Here is a 26,792-nt window from a genome sequence, read left to right as displayed (position 1 = left end):
GATTTCTTCAGAAGGAGTTATGGGACCAATATCCATTCTCTCATTTTTTGCATGTTGATGACAGCTTGTTTGCTATTTTTATATTTGAAAGTCAGCTAGATATGAAATGTTTGACTTATATTTTCTTTCCTTGGTTATCTTAAATATGTGACTTTATTTTTTGTCAGGAATAAAGAATTGTTTCTATTATAGTCATTTGGTATTTTTGTCTAAGTGTCCAAAGGTTTTTTCTTCTCTTTAAAGTTCAATAATTTATGAGAATACATCTCTGTGTTGGTTCTTCTGAGTTGATTTCCCCAGACCTGTGATGTGTTATTTCAATTTAAAGTTGCAGAGATTTAAAAATTTTAGACAAGTTCTTTGGGATTATAGTTTTCATTATTGCGTCCTTTTGCATTGCTTTTCTCTTTTTGTGGGGATTCTTGTACACATATTAGGTGTTCTTTGCCTTTCTTCTATATTTGTTGCCTTCTCTTGAATCCTTTTCATCTTTCTTAATTTCTTCTTGTTCTATAAAAGTTTATTTTCATTGTTTATTTCTCTTAAAGCACTCTGTTGTGTATGGTGACTCTTGTGTTCCTTCCATCTTAGTCTTCACTTTGAAATGATTTATGTCTAATTCTTTTCTGTGTTCCACCATCTCACTTTTGAGTATTTTTCATTCTTATTTATGTTCTTTTGTATCTTGTAATTTTCATCTTTGTGTGTGTGTGCGCATCAGTTCAGTTCAGTTGCTCAGTCGTGTCTGACTCTTTGTGACCCCTTGGACTACAACACGTCAGGCTTCCCTGTCCATTGCCGACTCCCAGAGCTTGCTCAAACTCATGTCCATCGAGTCAGTGATGCCATCCAACCGTCTCGTCCTCTGCCGTCCCCTTCTCCTCCTGCCTTCAATCTTTCCCAGCATCAGGGTCTTTTCAAATGAGTCAGTTCTTCACATCAGGTGGCCAAAGGATTGGAGTTTCAGCTTCAGCATCAGTCCTTCCAATGAATATTCAGGACTGATTTCCTTTAGGATTGACTGGTTGGATTCCTTGCAGTCCAAGGGACTCTCAAGAGTCTTCTCCAACACCACAGTTCAAAAGCATCAATTCTTTGGCGCTCAGCTTTCTTTATAATCCACCATTCATACATGACTACTGTAAAAACCATAGCTTTGACTAGATGGACCTTTGTTGTGTATGCATGGTAGACATATTTGGCAAGATTTCACCATTAGTAGAAGTATTATTCTATTCTTTATTTTCTTATTCTCTTTTTTTTCATATAATAACTTTATATGAAATTTGGCCTCATTCTTTCTGTCGTTTATTCTGTGAAATTGTTTTTCTAAACACTTAGAAAGGGAGGGTTAAGAGTTTCTAATTTATGGCTATAGTGCTCCCTCTTCTGTTGTTTTAGGGAACTGGTCAAAAATAAGGCTACTTATTTTCTGAGGTTTCTTGCTTTTATTTTCCTCCCTTATTTTAAAATTCATTCTTTTAAAGTATACGCAAAAAAAGGGTAATACAATTAACCCTTGAACAACACAGGTTTGAACTGTGTGGGTTCACTTACACATGAATGTTTTCACTATCACATGTGCTACAATACTACACAGCCTGTAGTGGCTGAATCCACAGATGCAGAACCATGCATACAGAGGGCCAACTGCAAAGTTATATGTGGGTTTTCCACTGTGCAAATGGTCAGTACCTCTAACCCCTTGAATTACTCAAAGGTCGGTTCATAAGTTGAGCAACTGTTAACCACTGTCTGATTTTAGAAATTTTCATCACCCCATAAGAAATACAGTGCCCATTAGCAGTCAGTCCCCATTCCCCACTCCTTCTAGGCACTGGCAGCCACTAATCTGTCTCTGGATTTGCCTATGCTAAACGTTTTGTATCAGTAGAAATCATACAATATGTGATCTTTGCAGCTGGCTTATTTCACTTACCATAACATTTCCAAAGTTCATGGTTTTTAGCATGTATTAGTACTTTGTTTCTTTTTTTTTTTTTATTTTGTTCCTTTTTTATTACCAAATGATATCCCATTGTATAGACAAAAACAAATTTTGTCTATCCATTCATCAGTTGGTGGACATTTGAGTTGTTTCAGATTTTGTACCTATTGTGAATAATGCTGCTGATGCTGCAGATTTTTGTTGGTAGCTTATTTATTATCTATTAGTGTTTTTGTATATATGGAAGAAAAGCTAGTGAAGCCAATTCTCACAGGTTTCTTCTGCCTCTTTGTTTAATAAATATTCTCTTTATATGCTTAGAAAAATTATGGCAAGTACTGTGCACTAACAAAAGCAGAAATCAAAGACTTTTTTATGATTACTTGTCAGCCATTAAAAATTTAATATACCTTGGTGTCATATTTTATAAAACCTGCATAGGATAGTAGCCCCACAAATAAACTTTCTGAGTCTAGTTGAAATTGAAATGGTAAAAATGATATTTTAACTTTTACTCCCAGAGATGTTTCTCTTTTGGTATTACCAGTCTGGGAATTTGGAGACCTAGATTCAAGGCCTCATTTTCTTATCTATTTGATCAATTGATTTCTGTGATTATGGCAGTTTTCCTTCACTGTATAGTGGAAGGGTTGTACTAGGTGGTTACTACCATCTCTTTTAACAATGATTCTTTAACTTTGTAATGAAAGAATCATATTTACTTCATCTCTGTGGTCTTTAATAACCAGAAATTATTTTAAAAGTCCTTGTTATGTCAGTAACCTGTTGCCCATCATTTATGGTACATAGATCATTGAGGGGCTGGAATGACTAGTGTAACTAGGATAATTGACAAGGAAGTATTTTTGTCCCTTTTTCTTTCTTTATTAATTGAATGGCATTTGTGTTTTAATAAATATTTTGTTACCCATTAGTCTTGGCGACAAATGTTTGGCATTGTGTGTGTTTTTATTGCTAACTGTTTATTTATTGGATATTTATATATTTTTTTAAAATTATGCAATTAATGTAATTTGTAGTTTGGTTGACAGATGACTGTGAAAACAACCACTTGATATGTCTAGTTTTTATATTGCAAAATAGTGTTTAATGTTGTGATAGATTATTTGTAAAAATATTCAGTGAATATTTATCAAGATAAAGACAGTATACAGTTTAATCAGTTTCTACCTTTTAGAGTTAAGTGCCTGCTGAATCATTTAAGCCTTAAATAGAAAATAAACTTAGCATTTTTATTAATGCTTATTAAAAGACAAAGATGACTATTTCTAAAACAAGAATCCTCATATCACCCACCATTCCATTTTAGAGATGACTCTGACACCACAGTTAACATTCTTAGTCGTACGTCAGTTTTATAAATAGAATTCTGATTCTTGCTTGGAGCAGGTCACATTCCTTCATTTTGTGCCTTGGTTCAAGTGTAATTCTTGATATCCAAAATGAGCAAAGAGAAATTATATCCTGCTGTCATAATTAATTTGGGCAATAGAGCCTAATTTACTTAATCCCTATATTTTAGTCAGTTTATCAGAACAGCCTCAGAGACTTGTCCTGAGTGGCATTGTTGAATATCTTTCCAGAGAACTGAGCTGCAGCAGGCTGAAAGGCACCATATTCCCTTGGTATGGGAGGCATGGATATGATTTGTTTTATAAATCCTGTAATATTTTATATTTTATCAACCATTTGCTTATACATTACTCATTTGATCTTCACAGCTAACCTATGGTATTTGCTGAAACTTGTTTTATTAGATTTACATCTATGTATTATTTTCTCTCTTTTGGGGTGCAGTGCAAGTGGTATTGCATTTAAAATTTATATTTCCATGCACTTACTGCTGGCATATAGAAATATAGTCAGTTTTTATATGTTAATCTTCCATTTTGTGACTTTCCTGAGCTTAGAATTTCTGGAAGATTTTATTTTTTGTTTGTTTTTTAGATTCCTTGGGATTTTCTATGTAAACAGTCACGGAGAAAGTTTTTTTTCCCTAATCTGTTGTTGTTGTTGTTGTTCAGTTGCCTAGTCACGTCTGACTTTTTGTGACACTATGGACTGCAGTACTCCAGGCCTCCCTGCCCCTCAGTGTCTCCTGGAGTTTGCCCAAGTTCATGTCCATGGCATCGGTGATACCATCCAGCCCTCTCATCCTCTGACACTTTGTTCTCCTTCTGCCCTCATCTTTCCTAGAAATCTATTAGGTTGGTGCAAGAGGAATTGCAGTTTTGTACCATGAATTTTAAATCATAACTAGGCTCAAACACATCTTTATTAATCAAAATAGGAACCATTACAATCAACACATTTTTGCCAATGAGAAATAGGTTTGCTTATTCCTAGAGCATAAAATTCTGTGCTTCGGGATTTGATGAACTCTTGGAAAGCATTTTCTGCCTCCTGTGGTTGTGGAACCATTTTACCTGCAAAAAGTTGTCGAGATGCTTGAAGAAATGGTAGTCTGTTGACGAGAGGTCAGGAGCATATGGCGGATGAAGCAAAACTTGGTAGCCCAACATGATCAACTTTTGAAGCGTCGGTTGTGTAATGTGCAGTCAGGCAGTGTCATGGAGAAGAATTGGGCCATTTCTGTTGACTGATGCCGGCTGCAAACATTGCTGTTTTTGTTGCATCTCATTGATTTGCTGAGCATACTTCTCAAATATAATGGTTTTGCTAGGATTCAAAAAGCTGTAGTGGATCAAACCACAGCAGACCACCAAACAGTGACCATGACCTTCTTTGCATGTGAGTTTGGCTTTGAGAAGTTCTTTGGATCTTCTTCTCAGTCCAACCATGAGCTGGTCGTCATCGGTTGTCATACAAAATCCTGTTTTCATCATATATCACAATCTGATTGCGAAATGGCTCATTGTGTAGAATAAAAAAAGACAACCCTTCAAAATGACGATTTTTTTATTTTCAGTCAGTTCATAAGGCACCCACTTACCAAGCCTTGTCACCTTTCCGATTTGCTTCTGCTGCCAAACAACCATAGAATGGTCGACATTGAGACTTCGGCAACTTCTCGTGTGGTTAGCTGTAAGAGGACTAGCTTCAATGATGTCTCTCAGTTGGCAGCTTCCAGTGGATGGCCAGTATGCTCCTCCTTTTCAGTGCTCTCGTCTCCTTTGTAAAACTTCTTGAACTACCACTGCACTGAATGTTCGCTAGCAGTTCCTGGGCCGAATGTGTTGTTGATGCTTTGAGTTGTCTCTGCTGCTTTATGACCATTTTGAACTAAATAAGAAAATCACTTGAAGTTGCTTTTTGTCTAACATTTCCATAGTCTAAAATATAAAAAACAACAAGTAATAAGTCATTAGCAAAAAGCATAAAGCAAGAAATGTGCATTAAAATGATGTGTAACATAACCACCTTTATTAAGAATGTATTCCAGTATCAAATGGTAAGTTTCAACAATGTAAAAAACCTCAGTTATGTTTGCACCAACCTAAGTCCATTGTTTTCTTTTCTTATTTATTATACTCGCTGGAACTTCTAGCACTGAGTTGCGTAAGAGTGATGAGAGCATATATCCTTACCTTGTTCCTGATCTTAGAGGGGAAGCATTCAGTCTTTCCTCATTAAGTATAATGTTCAGTTCAGTCGCTTAGTCATGTCTGACTCTTTGCAACCCCATGAATGGCAGTATGCCAGGCCTCCCTGTCTATCACCAGCTCCCAGAGTTTACTCAAACTCATGTCCATCACGTCGGTGATGCCATCGAACCATCTCATCCTCTGTTGTCCTCTTCTCCTCCTGCCTTCAGCCTTTCCCAGCATCTTTTCAAATGAGTCAGTTCTTTGCATCAGGTGGCCAAAGTGTTAGGGCTTCAGCTTCAGCATCAGTCCTTTCAGTGACTATTCAGGACTGATTTCTTTTAGGATTGACTGATTTTATCTCCTTGCAGTCCAGGGGACTCTCAAGAGTCTTCTCCAACACCACAGTTCAAAACCATCAATTCTTCGGTGCTCAGCTTTCTTTGTAGTCCATCTCGCACATCCATACATGACTACTGGAAAAACCATAGCTTTGACTAGACGGACCTTTGTTGGCAAAGTAATGTCTCTGCTTTTTCATATGCTGTCTAGGTTGGTCATAACTTTTCTTCCAAGGAGCAAGTCTCTTTTAATTTCATGGCTGCAGCCACCATCTGCAGTGATTTTGAGCCCCCAAAAATAAAGCCAGCCACTGTTTCCACTGTTTGTCCATCTATTTGCCATGAAGTGATGGGACCAGATGCCATGATCTTGTTTTCTGAATGTTGAGCTTTAAGCCAACTTTTTCACTCTCCTCTTTCACTTTCATCAGGATTCTCTTTAGTTCTTTGCTTTCTGCCATAAGGGTGGTGTTATCTGCATATCTGAGGTTATTATTATATATTGTTTATATTGTTGTATAGTGTAAGTATAATGTTAGCTGTAGATTTTTTTGTAGGTGGTCTTTATCAAGTTGAAGTTCCTATTCCATGTCTTTCTGAAAATTTTGTCATGAATATGTGTTGAATTTTGTTGTCAATTGCTTTTTTCCATCATAGGTAGGCTCATGTAATTTTTCTTCTTTAGCCTGTTACTGTGGAGGATTATGTTGATCGATTTTCAAATATTGAACAATCTTTGCATCCTGGAAAAAAACCCCACTTGATCATGGTGTATAATTTTTTAATATATCACTGAGTTCTTTGTCCTTATATTTTGTTAAAGAGTTTTATGTCCATACTCCTGAGGGGTATTGGTCTGCAAGTTTCTTTTTTGACACTGTCTTTTTCTGTGGTTGATATTTCATAAAGTGAATTGCAATTTATTCTCTCCTCTTCTGTTTTCTGGTAGAGACTATATGGAATTGGTATTAGTTCCTCTTTAAATATTTGGTAGATTTTTTCAGTGAAGCTGTGTGTGCCTGGAGGTTTCTCTTTCAGAGGGTTTCGAGTTATTAAATTCAGTTCAGTCAATTCAGTTCAATCACTCAGTCGTGTCTGACTCTTTGCAACCCCATGGACTGCAGCATGCCAGGCCTCCCTGTCCATCACCAACTCCTGGAGCTTACTCAAACTCATGTCCATTGAGTCGGTGATGCCATCCAACCATCTCATCCTCTGTCATCCTCTTCTCCTCCCTCCTTCGATCTTTCCCAGCATCAGGGTCTTTTCTAAGGAGCTGGTTCTTCGCATCAGGTGGTCAAAGTATTGGAGTTTTAGCTTCAGCATCAGTCCTTCCAATGAATATTCAGGACTTATCTCCTTTAGTATTGCCTGGTTGGATCTCCTTGCAGTCCAAGGGACTCTCAAGAGTCTTCTCCAACACCACAGTTCAAAAGCACCAATCTTTGGTGCTCAGCTTTCTTAAAGTCTGACTCTCACATCCATACATGACCACTGGAAAAACCATAGCTTTGACTAGATGATCCATTGTTGTTAATCAGTTTCCTTAATAATTATATGGCCATTCAGTTTATCTGTTACATACCAGGTGAGTCATGGTAGTTTGTGCATTTTGAACAGTTGATTCTTTTCATCTAAATTGTCAAATTAACGTTTAGGGTTGTTCTCAGTACTCCCTTGTGATCCTTTTAATGTCTCCAGGGTCTGTAGTGATATCCCATTTCACTACTGATACTAATACTTTGTATTTTCTCTCCTTTTTATTTTATCAGGCTTGTCAATTTTAAAAGAACTATTTTGTTGATTTTTTTTTCTGTGTTTTTCTATTTCCAGTCTCATTGATTTTTGCTCTTTATTATTTTCTTCTGCTTGCTTTGAGTTTTTTTGCTCTACTTTTTCTGTTTTTGAAGTTAGGAACTTAGATTACTAATGTAAGACGTCTTCCTAATTATGACCCACAAACTTTGATATTTTGTATTTTAATTTTTATTCAGTTGCATATATTATAAAATTTCTATTCAAGTGTATTATTTGGTCTTCAAGGGGTTTTTGAAATCTTTGTTACCTTTTAGTTATTGATTTCTAGTTTCATTGTATCATGATCAGAGAAAGTACTCTTTGTAATTTCAGTTTTTTTAAAAGTTGTTAAAGTTTGCTTTATGGCCCAGGGTATAGTCTGTCTTGATTTGGCTTCTGTGGACACTTGAAAAGAATGTGTGTTTTCCTGTTGTTGAGTGGACTGTTCTGTTGATATAAATGTCAGTTAGATTCTATGATTAGTGGAGGTGATGTTGAGTTCTTACATACGCTTGCTTGGTTTCTGTCTGGTTCTATTAGTTGAAAGGGGGATGTTGAAATCTCCAACTGTTGTGGGTTTGTCTGTTTCTCCTTTCAGTTCAAAGTTTCTCCTTCACATGTTTATAGCTATTGGCTGCCTTTAGTATGTACACATTTAGGATTTGCTTGTCTTGGTAATTTGACCCTGCTTTCATTATGTATTATTCTTCCTTGTACTGTGTAATTTTCTTTTTAATTATCTGATGTTAGTGTAAACATGCTTTGCTTTTTGTATTGTTGGCGTGATATATCTTTTCCATCCCTTAACTTTCAACCTCCCTGTATTTTTATGTTTGAAGTGAGTTTCTTACAGACTGCATGAAGTTAGGTTATATTTTAAATGCATTTCTACCAAATCTGTCTTTTTTTTTTTTTTTGCTTTTGATGAGATACTCTTTTATTTATTTATTTATTTATTTATTTTATTAGTTGGAGGCTAATTACTTCACAACATTTCAGTGGGTTTTGTCATACATTGATATGAATCAGCCATAGATTTACACGTATTCCCCATCCCGATACCCCCTCCCACCTCCCTCTCCACCCGATTCCTCTGGGTCTTCCCAGTGCACCAGCCCCGAGCACTTGTCTCATGCATCCCACCTGGGCTGGTGATCTGTTTCACCATAGATAGTATACATGCTGTTCTTTTGAAATATCCCACCCTCACATTCTCCCACAGAGTTCAAAAGTCTGTTCTGTATTTCTGTGTCTCTTTTTCTATTTTGCATATAGGGTTATCGTTACCATCTTTCTAAATTCCATATATATGTGTTAGTATGCTGTAATGTTCTTTATCTTTCTGGCTTACTTCACTCTGTATAAGGGGCTCCAGCTTCATCCATCTCATTAGGACTGATTCAAATGAATTCTTTTTAATGGCTGAGTAATATTCCATGGTGTATATGTACCACAGCTTCCTTATCCATTCATCTGCTGATGGGCATCTAGGTTGCTTCCATGTCCTGGCTATTATAAACAGTGCTGCGATGAACATTGGGGTGCATGTGTCTCTTTCAGATCTGGTTTCCTCAGTGTGTATGCCCAGAAGTGGGATTGCTGGGTCATATGGCAGTTCTATTTCCAGTTTTTTAAGAAATCTCCACACTGTTTTCCATAGCGGCTGTACTAGTTTGCATTCCCACCAACAGTGTAAGAGGGTTCCCTTTTCTCCACACCCTGTCCAGCATTTATTGCTTGTAGACTTTTGGACAGCAGCCATCCTGACTGGCGTGTAATGGTACCTCATTGTGGTTTTGATTTGCATTTCTCTGATAATGAGTGATGTGGAGCATCTTTTCATGTGTTTGTTAGCCATCTGTATGTCTTCTTTGGAGAAATGTCTGTTTAGTTCTTTGGCCCATTTTTTGATTGGGTCATTTATTTTTCTGGAATTGAGCTGCAGGAGTTGCTTATACATTTTTGAGATTAATCCTCTGTTTCTTCATTTGCTATTATTTTCTCCCAATCTGAGGGCTGTCTTTTCACCTTACTTATAGTTTCCTTTGTAGTGCAAAAGCTTTTAAGTTTCATTAGGTCCCATTTGTTTAGTTTTGCTTTTATTTCCAATATTCTGGGAGGTGGGTCATAGAGGATCTTGCTGTGATTTATGTCGGAGAGTGTTTTGCCTATGTTCTCCTCTAGGAGTTTTATAGTTTCTGGTCTTACATTTAGATCTTTAATCCATTTTGAGTTTATTTTTGTGTATGGTGTTAGAAAGTGTTCTAGTTTCATTCTTTTACAAGTGGTTGACCAGTTTTCCCAGCACCACTTGTTAAAGAGGTTGTCTTTTTTCCATTGTATATCCTTGCCTCCTTTGTCAAAGATAAGGTGTCCATAGGTTCGTGGATTTATCTCTGGGCTTTCTATGCTGTTCCATTGATGTATATTTCTGTCTTTGTGCCAGTACCATACTGTCTTGATGACTGTGGCTTTGTAGTAGAGTCTGAAGTCAGGCAGGTTGGTTCCTCCAGTTCCATTCTTCTTTCTCAAGATTACTTTGGCTATTCGAGGCTTTTTGTTATTTCCATACAAATTGTGAAATTCTTTGGTCTAGTTCTGTGAAAAATACCGTTGGTAGCTTGATAGGGATTGCATTGAATCTATAGATTGCTTTGGGTAGAATAGCCATTTTGACAATATTGATTCTTCCAATCCATGAACACGGTATGTTTCTCCATCTGTTTGTGTCCTCTTTGATTTCTTTCATCAGTGTTTTATAGTTTTCTATGTATAGGTCTTTTGTTTCTTTAGGTAGATATACTCCTAAGTATTTTATTCTTTTTGTTGCAATGGTGAATGGTATTGTTTCCTTAATTTCTCTTTCTGTTTTCTCATTGTTAGTATATAGGAATGCAAGGGATTTCTGTGTGTTAATTTTATATCCTGCAATTTTACTATATTCATTGATTAGCTCTAGTAATTTTCTGGTAGAGTCTTTAGGGTTTTCTATGTAGAGGATCATGTCATCTGCAAACAGTGAGAGTTTCACTTCTTCTTTTCCTATCTGGATTCCTTTTACTTCTTTTTCTGCTCTGATTGCTGTGGCCAAAACTTCCAACACTATGTTGATTAGTAGTGGTGAGAGTGGGCACCCTTGTCTTGTTCCTGATTTCAGGGGAAATGCTTTCAGTTTTTCACCATTGAGGGTAATGCTTGCTGTGGGTTTGTCATATATAGCTTTTATTATGTTGAGGTATGTTCCTTCTATTCCTGCTTTTTGGAGAGTTTTAATCATAAATGAGTGTTGAATTTTGTCAAAGGGTTTCTCTGCATCTATTGAGATAATCATATGGTTTTTATCTTTCAATTTGTTAATGTGGTGTATTACATTGATTGATTTGTGGATATTAAAGAATCCTTGCATTCCTGGGATAAAGCCCACTTGGTCATGATGTATGATTTTTTTAATATGTTGTTGGATTCTGTTTGCTAGAATTTTGTTAAGGATTTTTGCATCTATGTTCATCAGTGATATTGGCCTGTAGTTTTCTTTTTTTGTGGCATCTTTGTCTGGTTTTGGAATTAGGGTGATGGTGGCCTCATAGAATGAGTTTGGAAGCTTACCTTCATCTGCAATTTTCTGGAAGAGTTTGAGTAAGATAGGTGTTAGCTCTTCTCTAAATTTTTGGTAGAATTCAGCTGTGAAGCCATATGGTCCTGGGCTTTTGTTTGCTGGAAGATTTCTGATTACAGTTTCGATTTCCTTGCCTGTGATGGGTCTGTTAAGATCTTCTATTTCTTCCTGGTTCAGTTTTGGAAAGTTATACTTTTCTAAGAATTTGTCCATTTCATCCAAGTTGTCCATTTTATTGGCATAGAGCTGCTGGTAGTAGTCTCTTATGATCCTTTGTATTTCAGTGTTGTCTGTTGTGATCTCTCCATTTTCATTTCTAATTTTGTTAATTTGGTTCTTCTCTCTTTGTTTCTTAATGAGTCTTGCTAATGGTTTGTCAATTTTGTTTATTTTTTCAAAAAACCAGCTTTTAGCTTTGTTGATTTTTGCTATGGTCTCTTTAGTTTCTTTTGCATTTATTTCTGCCCTGATTTTTAAGATTTCTTTCCTTCTGCTAACCCTGGGGTTCTTCATTTCTTCCTTCTCTAATTGCTTTAGGTGTAGAGTTAGGTTATTTATCTGGCTTTTTTCTTGTTTCTTGATGTAAGCCTGTAATGCTATGAACCTTCCCCTTAGCACTGCTTTTACAGTGTCCCATAGGTTTTGGGTTGTTGTGTTTTCATTTTCATTCATTTCTATACATATTTTGATTTCTGTTTTGATTTCTTCTATGATTTGTTGGTTATTCAGAAGCATGTTATTTAGCCTCCATATGTTTGAATTTTTAACAATTTTTTTCCTGTAATTGAGATCTAATCTTACTGCACTGTGGTCAGAAAAGATGACTGGAATGATTTCAATTTTTTTGAATTTTCCAAGACCAGATTTATGGCCCAGGATGTGATCTATTCTGGAGAAGGTTCCGTGTGCACTTGAGAAAAAGGTGAAGTTGATTGTTTGGGGGTGAAATGTCCTATAGATATCAATTAGGTCTAGCTGGTCCATTGTGTCATTTAAGGTTTGTGTTTCCTTGTTAATTTTCTGTTTAGTTGATCTATCCGTAGTTGTGAGTGGGGTATTAAAGTCTCCCACTATTATTGTGTTACTATTAATTTCCTCTTTCATACTCGTTACTGTTTGCCGTACATATTGCGGTGCTCCTATGTTGGGTGCATATATATTTATAATTGTTATATCTTCTTCTTGGATTGATCCTTTGATCATTATGTAGTGTCCTTCTTTGTCTCTTTTCACATCCTTTATCTGAAAGTCTATTTTATCTGATATGAGTATTGCGACTCCTGCTTTCTTTTGGTCTCCGTTTGCATGAAATATTTTTTTCCAGCCCTTCACTTTTAGTCTGTATGTGTCTCTTGCTTTGAGGTGGGTCTCTTGTAGACAGCATATATAGGGGTCTTGTTTTTGTATCCATTCAGCCAATCTTTGTCTTTTGGTTGGGGCATTCAACCCATTTACATTTAGGGTAATTATTGATAGGTGTGGTCCCGTTGCCATTTACTTTGTTGTTTTGGGTTCACGTTTATACAACCTTTCTGCATTTCCTGTCTAGAGAAGATCCTTTAGCATTTGCTGAAGAGCTGGTTTGGTGATGCTGAATTCTCTCAGCTTTTGCTTATCTGTAAAGCTTTTGAATTCTCCTTCATATCTGAATGAGATCCTTGCTGGATACAGTAATCTAGGTTGTAGGTTATTCTCTTTCATTACTTTCAGTACATCCTGCCATTCCCTTCTGGCCTGGAGGGTTTCTATTGATAGATCAGCTGTTATCCTTATGGGAATCCCTTTATGTGTTATTTGTTGTTTCTCCCTTGCTGCTTTTAATATTTGTTCTTTGTGTTTGATCTTTGTTAATTTGATTAATATGTGTCTTGGGGTGTTTCGCCTTGGGTTTATCCTGTTTGGGACTCTCTGGGTTTCTTGAACTTGGGTGGCTATTTCCTTCCCCATTTTAGGGAAGTTTTCAGCTATTATCTCCTCGAGTATTTTCTCATGGCCTTTCTTTTTGTCTTCTTCTTCTGGAACTCCTATGATTCGAATGTTGGGGCGTTTCACATTGTCCCAGAGGTCCCTGAGGTTGTCCTCATTTCTTTTGATCCTTTTTTCTTTTTTCCTCTCTGCTTCATTTATTTCCACCATTTTATCTTCTACCTCACTTATCCTATCTTCTGCCTCCGTTATTCTACTCTTGGTTCCCTCCAAAGTGTTTTTGATCTCATTCATTGCATTATTCATTTTTAATTGACTCTTTTTTATTTCTTCTAGGTCTTTATTAAACATTTCTTGTATCTTTTCAATCTTTGTTTCCAGGCTATTTATCTGTAACTCCATTTTGTTTTCAAGATTTTGGATCATTTTTATTATCATTATTCTAAATTCTTTTTCAGGTAGATTCCCTATCTCCTCCTCTTTTGTTTGACTTGGTGGGCATTTTTCATGTTCCTTTACCTGTTGGGTATTTCTTTGCCTTTTCATCTTGTTTAGATTGCTGTGTCTGGAGTGGGCTTTCTGTATGCTGGAGGTCTGTGGTTCCGTTTTATTGTGGAGGATTTACCCCGTGGGTGGGGTTAGGCAATTGGCTTGTCAAGGTTTCCTGGCTAGGGAAGCTTGCGTCAGTGTTCTGGTGCGTGGAACTTGATTTCTTCTCTTTGGAGAGCAATGGAGTGCCCAGTAATGAGTTTTGAGATGGGTCTGTGTGTTAGGTGTGACCTTGGGCAGCCTGTATGTTGACGTTCACGGCTATGTTCCTGCGTTGCTGGAGAATTTGCGTCGTATGTCTTGCTCTAAAACTTATTGGCTCTTGGGTGGTGGTTGGTTTCAGTGTAGGTATGGAGGCTTTTGGACAGTCACTTATTACTTAAAGTTCCATGTAGTCAGGAGTTTTCTGGTGTTCTCAGGTTTTGGGCTTAAGTCTCCTGCCTCTGGATTTCAGTTTTACAAATCTGTCTTAATAATTGGTACAGATGGGTCATTTACATTGCGTGTAATTATTTGTATACTTCAGTCTGCCATTTTATTTGTTGTTTTTTCTTTGTTTTCCCTGTTTTTCATTTCTGTTTTCTTTTTCCTGCATTCCTACAGGTTACTTGAACGTTCTTTAGAATTCCATTTTGACTTACAATGTTTTTTCCCTTTCAGTTTTATTGAGATGTAATTGGCATATAACACTGTATATATTTAAGGTATACAACATAATGATTTGATTTCCATACATTATGAAGTGATAAACAATTAAGTTTAGTGAACATCCATCATCTCATGCAGCTACAAAACCAAAAGAAATTGATGAGGACTCTTAAGATTCACTCTTTTTTTTTTTTTAAGATTCACTCTTTTAGCAGCTTTCATATATAACATACAGCAGTTAATTAAATTCTGTCAATACATTATATTCCTGGTGCTTATTAATCTTATAATTGGAAGTTTGTACCTTTTGACCAACTTTGTTTGATTTTTCTCCACTGTAGCCACCACAAATGACGTAAATGTAGTGTTTTTGAGTGCATATATTTGCAGTTATTATTGTGGCTTTATTACATTATATGTGCATAACATATATACGTATCAGTCTCTCATAGCTCAGTTGGTTAAGAATCCACCTGCAATGAATCTGCCCGCAATGCAGAAGACCTGGGTTCGATCCCTAAGTTGGGAAGATGCCCTGGAGAAGGGAAAGGCTACCCACTCCAGTATTCTGGCCTGGAGAATTGCATGGACTGTATAGTCTATGGGGTTGCAAAGAGTCAGACACAATTGAGCGACTTTCACTTCACTTCACTTCACTGTTGATGTTACCATTTTATCAGTTCAAGTATGTAAACCTTACCTTTTTTCATGTATCTTTACCCTCACCCTATTTATAATTGTCTTAAATATTTACTTTAATATTTCCAATGACATTAGTCTTATAAATTTTTCTTCAACCTGAAAATATAATTTTGAAAACTCAAGGAGAGGGAAAACCTGTGTGTCTGCCTATATTCTTGTTTACTTTGTTCTTTCTCCCTTTCTGGTATTCCAAGTTTCCATCTTTTTATCATTTTCTGCCTGTTTATAGAACTTATTCAGCTGGGTTTTCTTGGCAGGGGGGTGGGGAGGAAATGGGTTTGCTGCCCACACATTGTTGGTTTTCTTGTCTGAGAATGTCTTGATTTTCCCTTAATTTTTCTAGCATATTTTCTCTGGATATAGGATTCTGGGTTGACATTTCTTTTCTTTCAGCTCTTGGAAAACTTATGCCACTTTTCTTCTAATCTCTGTGGGTTATGATGAGAAGTCCACTGTTGTTAAAAATTCATCTTCCCCTATAGGTTATGTGTTATTTCTCTCTCTGACTTCAAGAGAGAGAAGTGTTTCATTCTCAAAAGTTTAACTGTGATGTGTTTTGACATGGATTGCTTTGGATTTGTCTAGTTTAGTGTTCTCTCAGTTTTTGGAATCTGCAGGTTTATGTCCTTTAGCAAATATGGTGAGTGTTCATGTACGGAAGTCATTGTTTCCCACTGTACTTTTTGTCCTCTCTTTCTCCTTTCTTCCTAGTACTCCAGTGACATACAGATATCAGCCTCATGTAACCCCACAGGTCCCTGAAAATTCTGTTTCTTTCTTTCTTTCTTTTTTTCTATTGAAGTATTAATAGTTGGTTTACAATGCTCTGTTAATTTCTGTTGTACAACAAAGTGATTCAGTTATACATGTATATACATTTTAAAAAATTCTTTTTAATTATGGTTTTATCACAGGGTATTGAATGTAGTTCCCTGTGCTATGCAGTAGGATCCTGTTGTTTATCCACTCGATATATAATGGTTTGCCTCTGCTAATCCAAAACTCCCAGTCCATCCCTCCCCCACTCATTCCCCCTTGGCAACCACAAGTCTATTCTCTGTGTCTGATTCTGTTTCATAAATTGGTTCATTTGTGTCATGTTTTATATTCCACATATAAGTGATATCATACGGTATTTATCTTTCTCTTTCTAACATATTTCACTTAGCCTGATAATCTCTAGGTCATCCATGTTGCTGCCAATGGCATTATTTCATCCTTTTTTTTTTACAGCTGAGTAGTATTCTCTTGTGTATGTGTAACACATCTTGTTTATCCATTCATCTGTTGATAGATATTCAGGTTGTTTCCATGTCTTTGCTATTATGAATAGTTCTGCTATGAACTTAGGGCTGTGTTTATCTTTTGAATTGTAGTTTTGTCTGGATGTTTGCCTAGGAGTGGGATTGCTGGATCATATGGTAGATCTATTTTTAATTTTTTGATGATCCTCTATACTGTTTTCCATAGTGGCTGCATCAGTTTACAGTGTAGGAGGGTTCCTTTTTCTCCACACCATCTCCAACATTTATTATTTTGTAGAGTTTTTTGTTTTGTTTTCCATTTATTTTTATTTGTTGGAGGCTAATTACTTTACAATATTGTAGTGGTTTTTGTCATACATTGACATGAATCAGCCATGGATTTACATGTATGTAGAATTTTTTATCATGGCCTTTCTGATGGGTGTGAGGTGATACCTTACTATAGATTTGATTTGAATTTTTCTAGTAATTGGTGATGTGCACATTGCCCAGCTGTATGTCTTCTTTGGAGAAATGTCTATGTAGGTCTTCTGCCCATTTTTCAGTTGGTTTGTTGTTTTTGCTGTTCAGTTTTATGAGCTGTTTGTATATTTTGGAAATTAAGCCCTGTTTGTCTTATCATTTGTAAATAGTTTATACCATTCTTTAAGTTGTTTATTCATTTTGTTTATGGTTTCCTTTGCTTTACAAAAGCTTGTAAGTTTGACTATGTCCTATTTATTTATTTTCACTTTTACTTTTATTGCCTTGGGAAACTTTTTTTTTTAGTCTGTTTTCTCTCCACAAGCTGCAGGGTGCAGCCAAAAATAAGAAGAAGAACAGAATTCCTAAAGTTTTTTTTTAAAGTTCTTTCTAGCTCTTCTAAAACTCTTTTACTTCTCACCTCGTGTTTATATATTTTTTTATATCCTTAAGCTTGTATGTAATAGTTTTTATAAAGTCCTTGCCTGGTAGCTCAGTCATCCCTGTGACTTTTTAATCTGTTTCTCCTGACTAGGCTAATTTTTAGCCTAGTTTTGGTTATCACCTTACAGGTTCTTTATATGTCTACTAGTTTTTATTGGTTAGTAGACATTGTGAAGTTTTATATTCTATGCTAGATTTTATTATCTAATTTTAAATAGTGTGGACTTGGTTCTGGTAAACAGTTATTTATAGATTAGTGTGATCCTTATAACAAGGATCAGCAAACACTTTCTTAAAGGACCAGATAGTAAATATTTTAGGATCATGGGTGATGCGGTCTCTATTGTAACTGTTAACTACACTTTGTAGCTGGAAAGCAGCATAGACAATAAACATGAACATACGAATGTTGCCATAATCTAATAAAACTTTGTTTACAGAAGCATTTTAGTTTTCCATGCGTGGTAGCTTGCTGATCCCTGCTTTGGTGGATTTTTTGCTGGGTTTTGTTAGAATGGATTTAGAATCATTTTATTCTAGAACTAGTTTATTCCTTTTAGAGTGTCCCTTGATTGCCCTGAATGTTTGGCAAGGATTCTCTGCTCTAACTGGTTGAAGCTCAAATGTGTCCTAGTGCTGTATAGGCGGAAACTATTCCGTTTACTCCATGCTTGCTTTGTTCAGTCTTATGGAGCTTTACTTGGTGCATGCACAGCTCAATATTCAGGCAGAGGTTCAAACGGACCTGAGTTATAGAGGTCTTCTGGAGCACCTCCCTCCTCTAAGGTACTTTGCCCCTCAGATTCCAGTTTTTGTCTCCTCAACTCAGCAAGGTAACTTTGATATTCTCTAGATCCTCCTCCTTACTCTATAATCCAAAAAATCCACAGCCCTCCACACGCCCCCCCCCCCCCCCAAAAAAAGCCAGAGTGCCAATAGAGCTCATCACATTTATTTTCCTTCTCTCAGGAATTACAGGCCTGTACTGCCTGTTGTTCAATATTTGAAAATCATTCTTATGTATCTTACCCAAGTTATAGAGCTGCTTATAGCAGGAGGGTAAGCCCTGCCTGTTTTTGTCAACACGGTCGGAAGCTCCTATTGTGGTTTTAAAATAAGTATATTGATTTCATTCCAAACAAGACTTTCTGGGGGTGGTGCTTGGGCCCCTCGTCCGTCATTTTAATGTCCCTTGGGATTTTGATGCACAGTCAGACTTTCTCTCTATTCGTATCCGAGGCAAAGTAATGCAGGTTGACCGAGAATAGGGAGACTCTGATTTCTTTCTCCCTTTCCCTCGGGACTCTCCTTCCCTTACCCCACCTGTCATTCACTCTGAACCCCCACCCTGGGATTCTTTGTTAGGAAAAGCATGTTAAGGTAATATTTTTTATTTATATTGTATGTAGGCATTCATAGGTATTTGAAGAAACCTTCCAGGAGTGATTTATCCAAATAGAATAAACAGGAAAGGATGAATGAATCCCTCGACATCTCTTACAATGCTAATGGACCACCACAATAATAAAATTTACTTTGAAGTCTTATTTTGACAAAAATCACTTCAATTGCACATTTAATTCTTTTGTGTATCATTACTAGTTTTACTGTGTCTTTTAACTAACTACTTGGTAGAACTGACATTCCAGCAAAACATACCATCTCTATCTTATGACTTCATATAGTTCTTGATATGCCCCTAGATTTTAACTTCCCTACTTGCTGAAGCACAATAGAAGCAGGCTCAGTTTCTAAATTTTAAGTTACACTGTAGATGAGAGAGGACTTACTTTCCAGATACTTGATACGTGTTTACCTGACTGTTTCTTTGAGGGGAAAGTGTATTTGAAATTCTAGTCAACCATCTAGTAGCCAGCACTTTTTTCAGCTCTAGAAGGTGGCTTAGGTTGGTTGCCCTGCTGAAACAGAATGCTGCGGTGTCTTTTCTGTTATTGTGGATTCCTAGCTGACTTAGTTAAAAATTAAAACACTGTTATCAAGGATAGTTACAGTCCTCTGAGTAAGGACTTGGTTACTTAAGAGCTGCTAGTGATCTTTATGTAAATGTATATATTACCCCAGAAATATTCTTTACTCCTTGCATTTCTATAGAATGAATTTTCAGGAATACAGATGTACTGGTGCCCAGTCATAAAGCAGCAGTTTCACTTGCATTTGGTTTCCACTGAAAACGTTGATTTTTCTTTGCCATTCTGCAGTACCTTCTCCAGGTAAATTCCGCTCCCCTGCAGCACCATCTCCTTTGGCTCTCCGGCAACCAGTAAAAGCATTTAGTAACCATGGCTCTGGTTCTCCTGGTAGCCAAGAAACAACACAACTCATGCAAACCACTTCCTCACCTGGGCCTCCCATGGTTCAGAACACAGTCCCAGCAAATCCTCCCAGCAATATCAACAGCGCTGCTCTAACCAGACCTGCAGGGACAGCTGTGATGAGAAGTGGCTTGCCCAGACCCAGTGCCCCTTCTGCTGGGGGCATACCAGTGCCTCGCAGCAAACTTGCACAGCCTGTTCGCAGGTAAGTGGCAAATACTCTGTTTTGACCTTCTTGAGTATAGGAAAATGGGTAGACGGGAATTACCTTCAGTTCTGCATTTGATAGTGAAGATCAGGAGTCCTGGTGGGTTCCCACTAGAATCATTACAATTTGAATAAAACATTACTTTCAGGAAATTCTCACTTGGGACATTGGGGTATTATATCACTTTGGTTCAGATTAAATTTGCGCAGGTGCCTGGTATGATTAAGCATCTTGATGAATTCCTAGGAAAAATTGTTAGAACCACTCCATCTGGTTGTGGTATTTGTTCATTTTGAATATAATGATATTCAGTAAAGATATTAAAAGCATAGTAGAACCTACAATGGGATTTAAGATAAAACTTGTAGCTGTCAGGTCTGAGTGTATAATCCAGGAGGTTGGTTTTCAAATCTCACTACAGTTCAGAATCTTCTGTGGAATTTATCTAAATATAGAGGCCTAAGTTTTGCCCACAAAGAGTAGATCTGGTGTGAAGCCCCAAATCTGTAGGTATGCTGTTTTCAAATTTGTTTGTTTAATCCTCAGATGATTCTGAGCCTACCCAGATTGGGAGTCATATATGTGTAGGCATATCTGTACCTTTCAAGAATGTGCTTACCACCATCAGTAGGTGTTGAATATATTAAACTTGAAATATTTATTTGCGTGAAAAAGGTGCTTTTGTGCCATAAGCATTGAAACCGAATTAACCATACTTCTTTTATTCTGAGACAATACATTACATTTTTGAGTTCAGTAGAGTACAACAGTTTTTCAGTCCCTGGGTCAGGATGATACCTTGGAGGAAAAAATGGCAACCCACTCCAGTATTCTTACCTGGAGAATCTCATGGACAGAGGAACCTGGCGGGCTTCAGTCCATAGGGTCGCAGAGTTGGACGCGGCTAAAGTGACTTAGCACGCACATGCACACCTTACTTAATTTTTACTATAGCATTAGACATGTAGGTACTGTTATTATGCCTGTTTTTCAGAGGAGAATAATAAAATTTAATGAAGTTAAGTAATTTGCCTGAGATTTCAACTAGTAAGACCTACAGTTCCAAGTATGTCTGACTTCAGAGTCCTTTTAAGCACTATCCCATTCTGCCTCTCTAATGATGGTGGCACTACGCCACTAATAACACATTCATCAGTTTACCCCTCAAATAAGTAATAAGTTTGGTGATCATTTGGTTGGAAAAGACCAGACAATCTTTTCTCTTACTGCAGTGGCTGTATTAACAAAAAAGAGGTTAGTGCAGTCACCTGATGCCTAGTAAAACTTAAAAGTTGTGGACATGCCTGATGTAGAATGGTTGTGCTAATAGCTGTTTAGAGGTTTGATCTCAACAGTCCCCTGGAACATTGGATTGTGTTGCAATCTACAAAGTAATTGATACGTGTGGAAGATAGCATGGTAATGTTCCATAAACCTTGCACATCTTCTGTAAAATTGCTTTATTTCAGATCCTTGCCAGCTCCTAAGACCTATGGCAGCATGAAAGACGACAGTTGGAAGGATGGCTGTTACTGAGCAGCAGAGAAAGGAATGCAGAAGTCCCCGGCTTCATGGATGCCCCTTCACCAGGCTGAAAGACAGCTTTTATATGCAGACTGTTCAGATAAGACTCGGGGTTTACAAAATCCCAGCCCTCTCTGTCTTAATTAGCACAAATTGACAGAGATGATCAAACAGCACTTTAATGACATTTGACATCAGATGTGTTTGGTAATCATACAATCACTCTCCATGGAATCACTTTTAGTTTTATTTAATAGCAACTGAATTGATTTTTTAATATTTGACAGAGGCCAATATCTGGGCAAAAAACTAATGGATGCCAAAGAGAAATGCCCATATGTAAATGAGAGCATACCTTTGTGCACAAGGTGAATTCTAGCTATCCAAAACTTCACATTCAATCTAAGTTACTGTATACATAGTATCAATAAATATTTGTGTTAATGAGAACTAATATTCTGACTAATTATCTAAAACGTTTCACTAGTACTCCAGGAAACTAGATTGAGATGGAAGGGGACAGGGTGGGAAGAAACCTGGGCTAGAGATTTAAAACACGATACCTAAATTTGGGAGAATCCTATAAATTATTTTTTGCAGATTCATTAGAAAAATTGTCATTTTGCTTAATCTTAAGTTTTGGATGTAGCTCACATATCACCACCACCAGATAGTGTTACACCATGCATCCATCATGTTGCATTGACACATCAGACTTTTGTGTGTTTGTTTTGATTGCCAAAAGGGCTTAATATCAGTTGTACAATCTTTCTAAACTTTATAGCTCCTGGCTCAGGAAAGATAGCCTTTGCTATTGAAGCCAACTTCTTTACATGCTGTTATCTGTTATAGGACTAAGAGATCTTGTTTTTATTAGCAGGTTTCCGTGATGGGGAAGAGCAAGTAGTGTGTGTGTCTTTATTCTTGACACAAATAACACCACTTCAGTGCTCACAACCTGGGACAGAACCGTACAATGAGGGGGGGGGGGGGCTGTAACCTATGCACTCAATGTCCAAAAACTCTGATAATGACAGTTGTATTGTTACTATTAATTGACCTAGCAGCCTATTATGTGGTGGGATATTATAGCCTGCTGAGTCCTATTTAAGTTGATCCGCTTTAAACTGAGCAACTGTTTCAAAACACCCTTTGAAAATATGTCCCTTTTAGATTTTGTCTGACATCAGTTTTTGCATTTGGGGGTACGAATGAAACCTACATGTGACTCTAACCTGTTAAACACTTGCTCTGTGATGGCCCTTATGTATATCCTAGAAATAACTAATTTGGATTTTATTTGACTATTACCAAACTAAAGCTTCCATCTTCTGCAGACATCTCATTTTTTCATGGTGAGGTCTGTTTTTAAATATTTAATTTGTACAGCTCTAAAATATTGGCAGTCAGGTCACTAAAGGATTTTAGATATTTGAACATACCTTCATCTTCTGTTAGTCAAAGACTTTCTGTAAGTTGGCAAAAGAAACTGAGAGAGAAATGGGAAGCTTATATTCAGGATAGCACTGAGGTTTATAGGTTGAGAGAATGATGAAACTTTTACTACGATCAAGACCGCTGTTCTGCCATGATGGACACCATGGTAGTCTTTATTAGCTTGACCAGTAAGGAGTCATTCAGTTAGCACAGCTGCTGGAAGCTTAAACTGCCAGTGCTAGTGTATTTTGGTATATGATGCAAGGAAGAAATTTTATTCTTGGATTTGAGGGTGATGGGGGTGGGTCAGGAAAGGATGGCGCCAGAATTCCACATATAATGATGAACTTTAAAATGTTGCTTTTCAGAGGAAGATAACGCATCTGTTTCGGGTAGAGGGGTATCTCTTGTAAAAATCTAAGTAAGTAAAAGAACTAGCCACTGTCTTTTTTAAACCATGTATACACAAGAGGAAAAATAGGTCTCAGTTTTCAGTGCAACATTGCAAAAAAAAAAAAAAAATGCTGCAATCTAATAATTAAAAGGAATTTTAACTCTTACAAAATACCCATTATATTTTTAAGTTAGATTATCAGTTTCAAAAGGAATATTCAGGTTATTTAACTTTGTGTTTTTAATGGCTGCATCAGAAAAAAAAGTCTATTTTTCTTTAATTAAAATTTTCATCACTTGTTAAGAACATAATGGATCTGAGTTAGGTAAAGTATAATTTTACCTGCTGTTATACTACCACAGACTATTGGCTTTTAGTTTCCTAAAGAGAAAAATTGCCTTTTTACTAGAAAGCCTTTGTGTATTGCCAATTTTTCTGTTTGGGAAAAATCTAAGGATTTGCTGTGGTTACTCTTACAGATGAAATGTGGATTTGATAAACTAGTGCCTATGATTTTAACTTATGTTTGATATATAGTAGTAAGGGTTTTATGAATGTTGATTATTTTTTTGTGCCAACAGCCCAGAATTGTCACTTATATGTGAGCAGAAAGCTATGAGCTCTGCTTCCAAAGTTATTTAATTTTTCAGTGTTTGAATGTTATTTTTTTTGTAAGTGTGTTAATAAAAGTGTAAAGAATTGGAAAAATATAAATATTCTTAACTCAAGCATTTGCTGGATCATTTTTCTACAAAACTTGTTTGTATAATATAAAACACTCTCTGAAGGGTTGGCTTTTTTTGGTTTTCATACACTGAAAATCACATTTTGTAATACTGGGGACCATTCATAATTGTCAGATACTTTTTAAAATTATCTCAATACATCACTTTTATAAAAACATTTTTCTGAAGGAAATAAGATACATATGTGTCCCCAGATGTTTGTATAACTTTAGAATGATCTAGACTATGTATATTTAACTTTTTATTGAATGTACAGGCGTCCATTTTTGACTACGCATGGTCCTTTTAGATCACATGAAGTTTGATTTGCAAACATTTCTATAGCCGAACTTGTATGTGTGGTTGCCTCCTTAATAAACAACCTGACCATAATGTTTATTATTAAATTTATATTTGTTATTTCAAGTGTTTTATTAATTTATGGGTACAGTAAGATCTACCCTCCTTTTCGCCAGTTGCCTACAATTGGTAATAATAAATATCTCAGTTGATTGTTTTTTTTAAACGCAACCCAAGCCACATTGTCCTTTCAGACTTGATCTGTGAAGTTGGAATATATCATGCTGTATTCTCTCTGTCCTAATTACTTCGTATATGGATTTTGATGGGTGAAATTTGTAGTTTACTCAAAACTGGTACGTTCCTGTAATTTTTTAACTTGCTGTGCATTGTTATCTAGTTAAAAAAAGATAGCATACGTAAACTTGCAAAAACACCATTATGTAAGAGGATCCAGGGACTGTCCCTGGCGGTCTGGTGGTTAAGAATTCCGTTTGCAATGCAGAGGATAAGGGTTATATCCCTGGTCGGAGAGCTGGGATCCCACATGCTGTGAAGCCTGCGTGCCACAATGGAAGATCCCACATGCCAGAACACTGACCCAGTGCAGTCAAATAAATAAATCCTTTTTAAAAAAGGATTATACCTTAAAAAAGTATACAGAAGAGGAAATTAATACTTTTCAAAACCAAATATGCATATTTATTTAGTTGATCATGTGCATCTTTCTCTTATGGGTGAATGGAAAAAAAATCAAGAATTGTATACTATTTTATTAGTTCCCTGCATCCTTTTTGGAAGTTTTCACAGTTCTCTGTATTAAAATCGGTCCCACTAATGAGTCATAGAGACATGATACCTTCATGCTTGACTTTTCTCCCAAGTCAATCTAAAAGTTTTTAAGAATCTTTTTTTAAAGAATCATTTAAAATTGAATGTCATTATACTTGTAAATTCATGAGTGAAAAGTTTACTTAAGCTTTTTATATACCCAGTGCAACAGAAAAAAATATATGGTGGTTCTTGTGAATTATTTGCTATATCCAAGTTTAGCTTTGAGCTACAAAAGCAAAACAAATGATAGTGAAACTAACGTGGAGGAAAAAAGTGTGTTCATATGAGCATGAGGCCAAAGTTAGCGACCACTAACACATTTTTAATTATCCTGAATAAGTCTGAGCAGACTAAATGGCCTCTGTTTACTGGTAAAAAATGGGACAGATTTCCTCATGGACCTCACTTAATACAACTCAGTTAAAAATGTTAACTGTATTCTAATTTCAAACCAGTTCTTCACACTGTGTAACTTCAGTGTTTTCTTTTTAGATAGAGGGGAAGAAAGCTTTATTTCTAATGATTTTGAAAATAATAGGCTCATTACTTTTTTACTTAACTGAAAATATTAAGAAACATAAAAGGGGAAATGATCCCATATCACCTTTGGATCCTGCAATCCCTCCTTCCAGAAATAAAGATTTAAGTGCTGACCTTAACATGGTTATAAAATAACAGATATCTCCCACATTTCAAAGGTTCACTGTATGCCACCTCACTTTTTTGAAAGACCTATTTGTACCTCTTTTTACTAACCAAAAGAAGTTCAAAGAGGATTTTTGCTTTTACAAAAAAAGTTGAAAGCAAAAATAGTGTTCAGTGTTTATTTTGCAGGGAACAGTGAGCCCAATGCCGTGAAGCCCCTTCACCAGGAACTACTCAGCATCTCAAGCCACCATAGCTTGGAACCATGTAAGCAACTGTGCTTTACTTCATTTGTGTCTCTGTTAGCAAGATGTGTCCTCAGACAGTTGCTTCTTCACTTTATGCCATTTCAGCTCAGGAAAGTTTCATAGGAACGCTGACACCTTCAGTAGTGGGGGAAACCTGTATTAAGTGGAAGGGTAAGAAGTCTTCTGTTTAAGATGAGGAAATACTTTTCACTTATACAATACTGACATGAGTTTCCTCTTGAAACAGAGGTGTACATTAACTGCTTATTGAAAGCTTGACACATTTCTCGATTCCTGATTATAGATATTCCTTGATTAAAAATAAATACACTGGCAACCCACTCCAGTATTCTTGCCTGGAAAAACCCATGGACAGAGGAGTCTGGCGGGCTGAAGTCCATGGGATTACATGACTGATCGTGTGTGCACGAGGGTGGAGGGAGATGGGTTGGTAGCAAGAAACTGGTAGAACTAAAAAATAAATAAATAAAATAAATAAATAAAGACTCGATAAAAATGACAACGACTGGTAGGAATAAACCTTCAGAAGTGCCTTCTCAGACCTCCCGTCATAAGCACACGCGTAATAAATAAATAAATACACTGTATCTTTACAACATCAGCTGTCTTTTGTTATGAAAGATTATGTTTATTACAGAAAAACAGAGGAATAGAGTAAATTTATAAAGAATAAAAAGCACTTACTCCATAGGTAATCACCCACTTAAATTTAAAGATGTTTTTTTCTCTCCTAATGAAATTGGGATCATATTCATGATTGACATTGTAACTTTTTCTTAACTCTGAGGTCACAGAGGACTGCCATCATTTAGGTGGAGAAAAAAGTTCCAGAAAAAGTATACAGATACTCCCGAATTTT

The 26,792-nt window shown here is 36.5% G+C and overlaps 1 protein-coding gene across 2 annotated transcripts in view; it reads left to right on the top strand.

The window, feature by feature from the left end:
* Positions 1-23,888, top strand: part of SLAIN2 (SLAIN motif family member 2) — a 73,276-nt gene extending 49,388 nt beyond the window's left edge. For both annotated transcript variants that reach the window (XM_061146019.1, XM_061146020.1), the window contains 2 exons: positions 19,484-19,802; positions 21,275-23,888. In XM_061146019.1, the coding sequence (XP_061002002.1) occupies positions 19,484-19,802; positions 21,275-21,341 (386 nt within the window). In that variant the 3' untranslated portion in view covers positions 21,342-23,888. The remainder of the gene's footprint in view (positions 1-19,483; positions 19,803-21,274) is intronic.
* The last annotated feature ends 2,904 nt before the right edge of the window (positions 23,889-26,792 follow it).

This window comes from Dama dama, chromosome 6 (genome assembly GCF_033118175.1).
Source record: "Dama dama isolate Ldn47 chromosome 6, ASM3311817v1, whole genome shotgun sequence".
In the NCBI taxonomy this organism is placed as follows: domain Eukaryota; kingdom Metazoa; phylum Chordata; class Mammalia; order Artiodactyla; family Cervidae; genus Dama; species Dama dama.
This window is presented reverse-complemented; position numbering and strand designations above follow the sequence as displayed.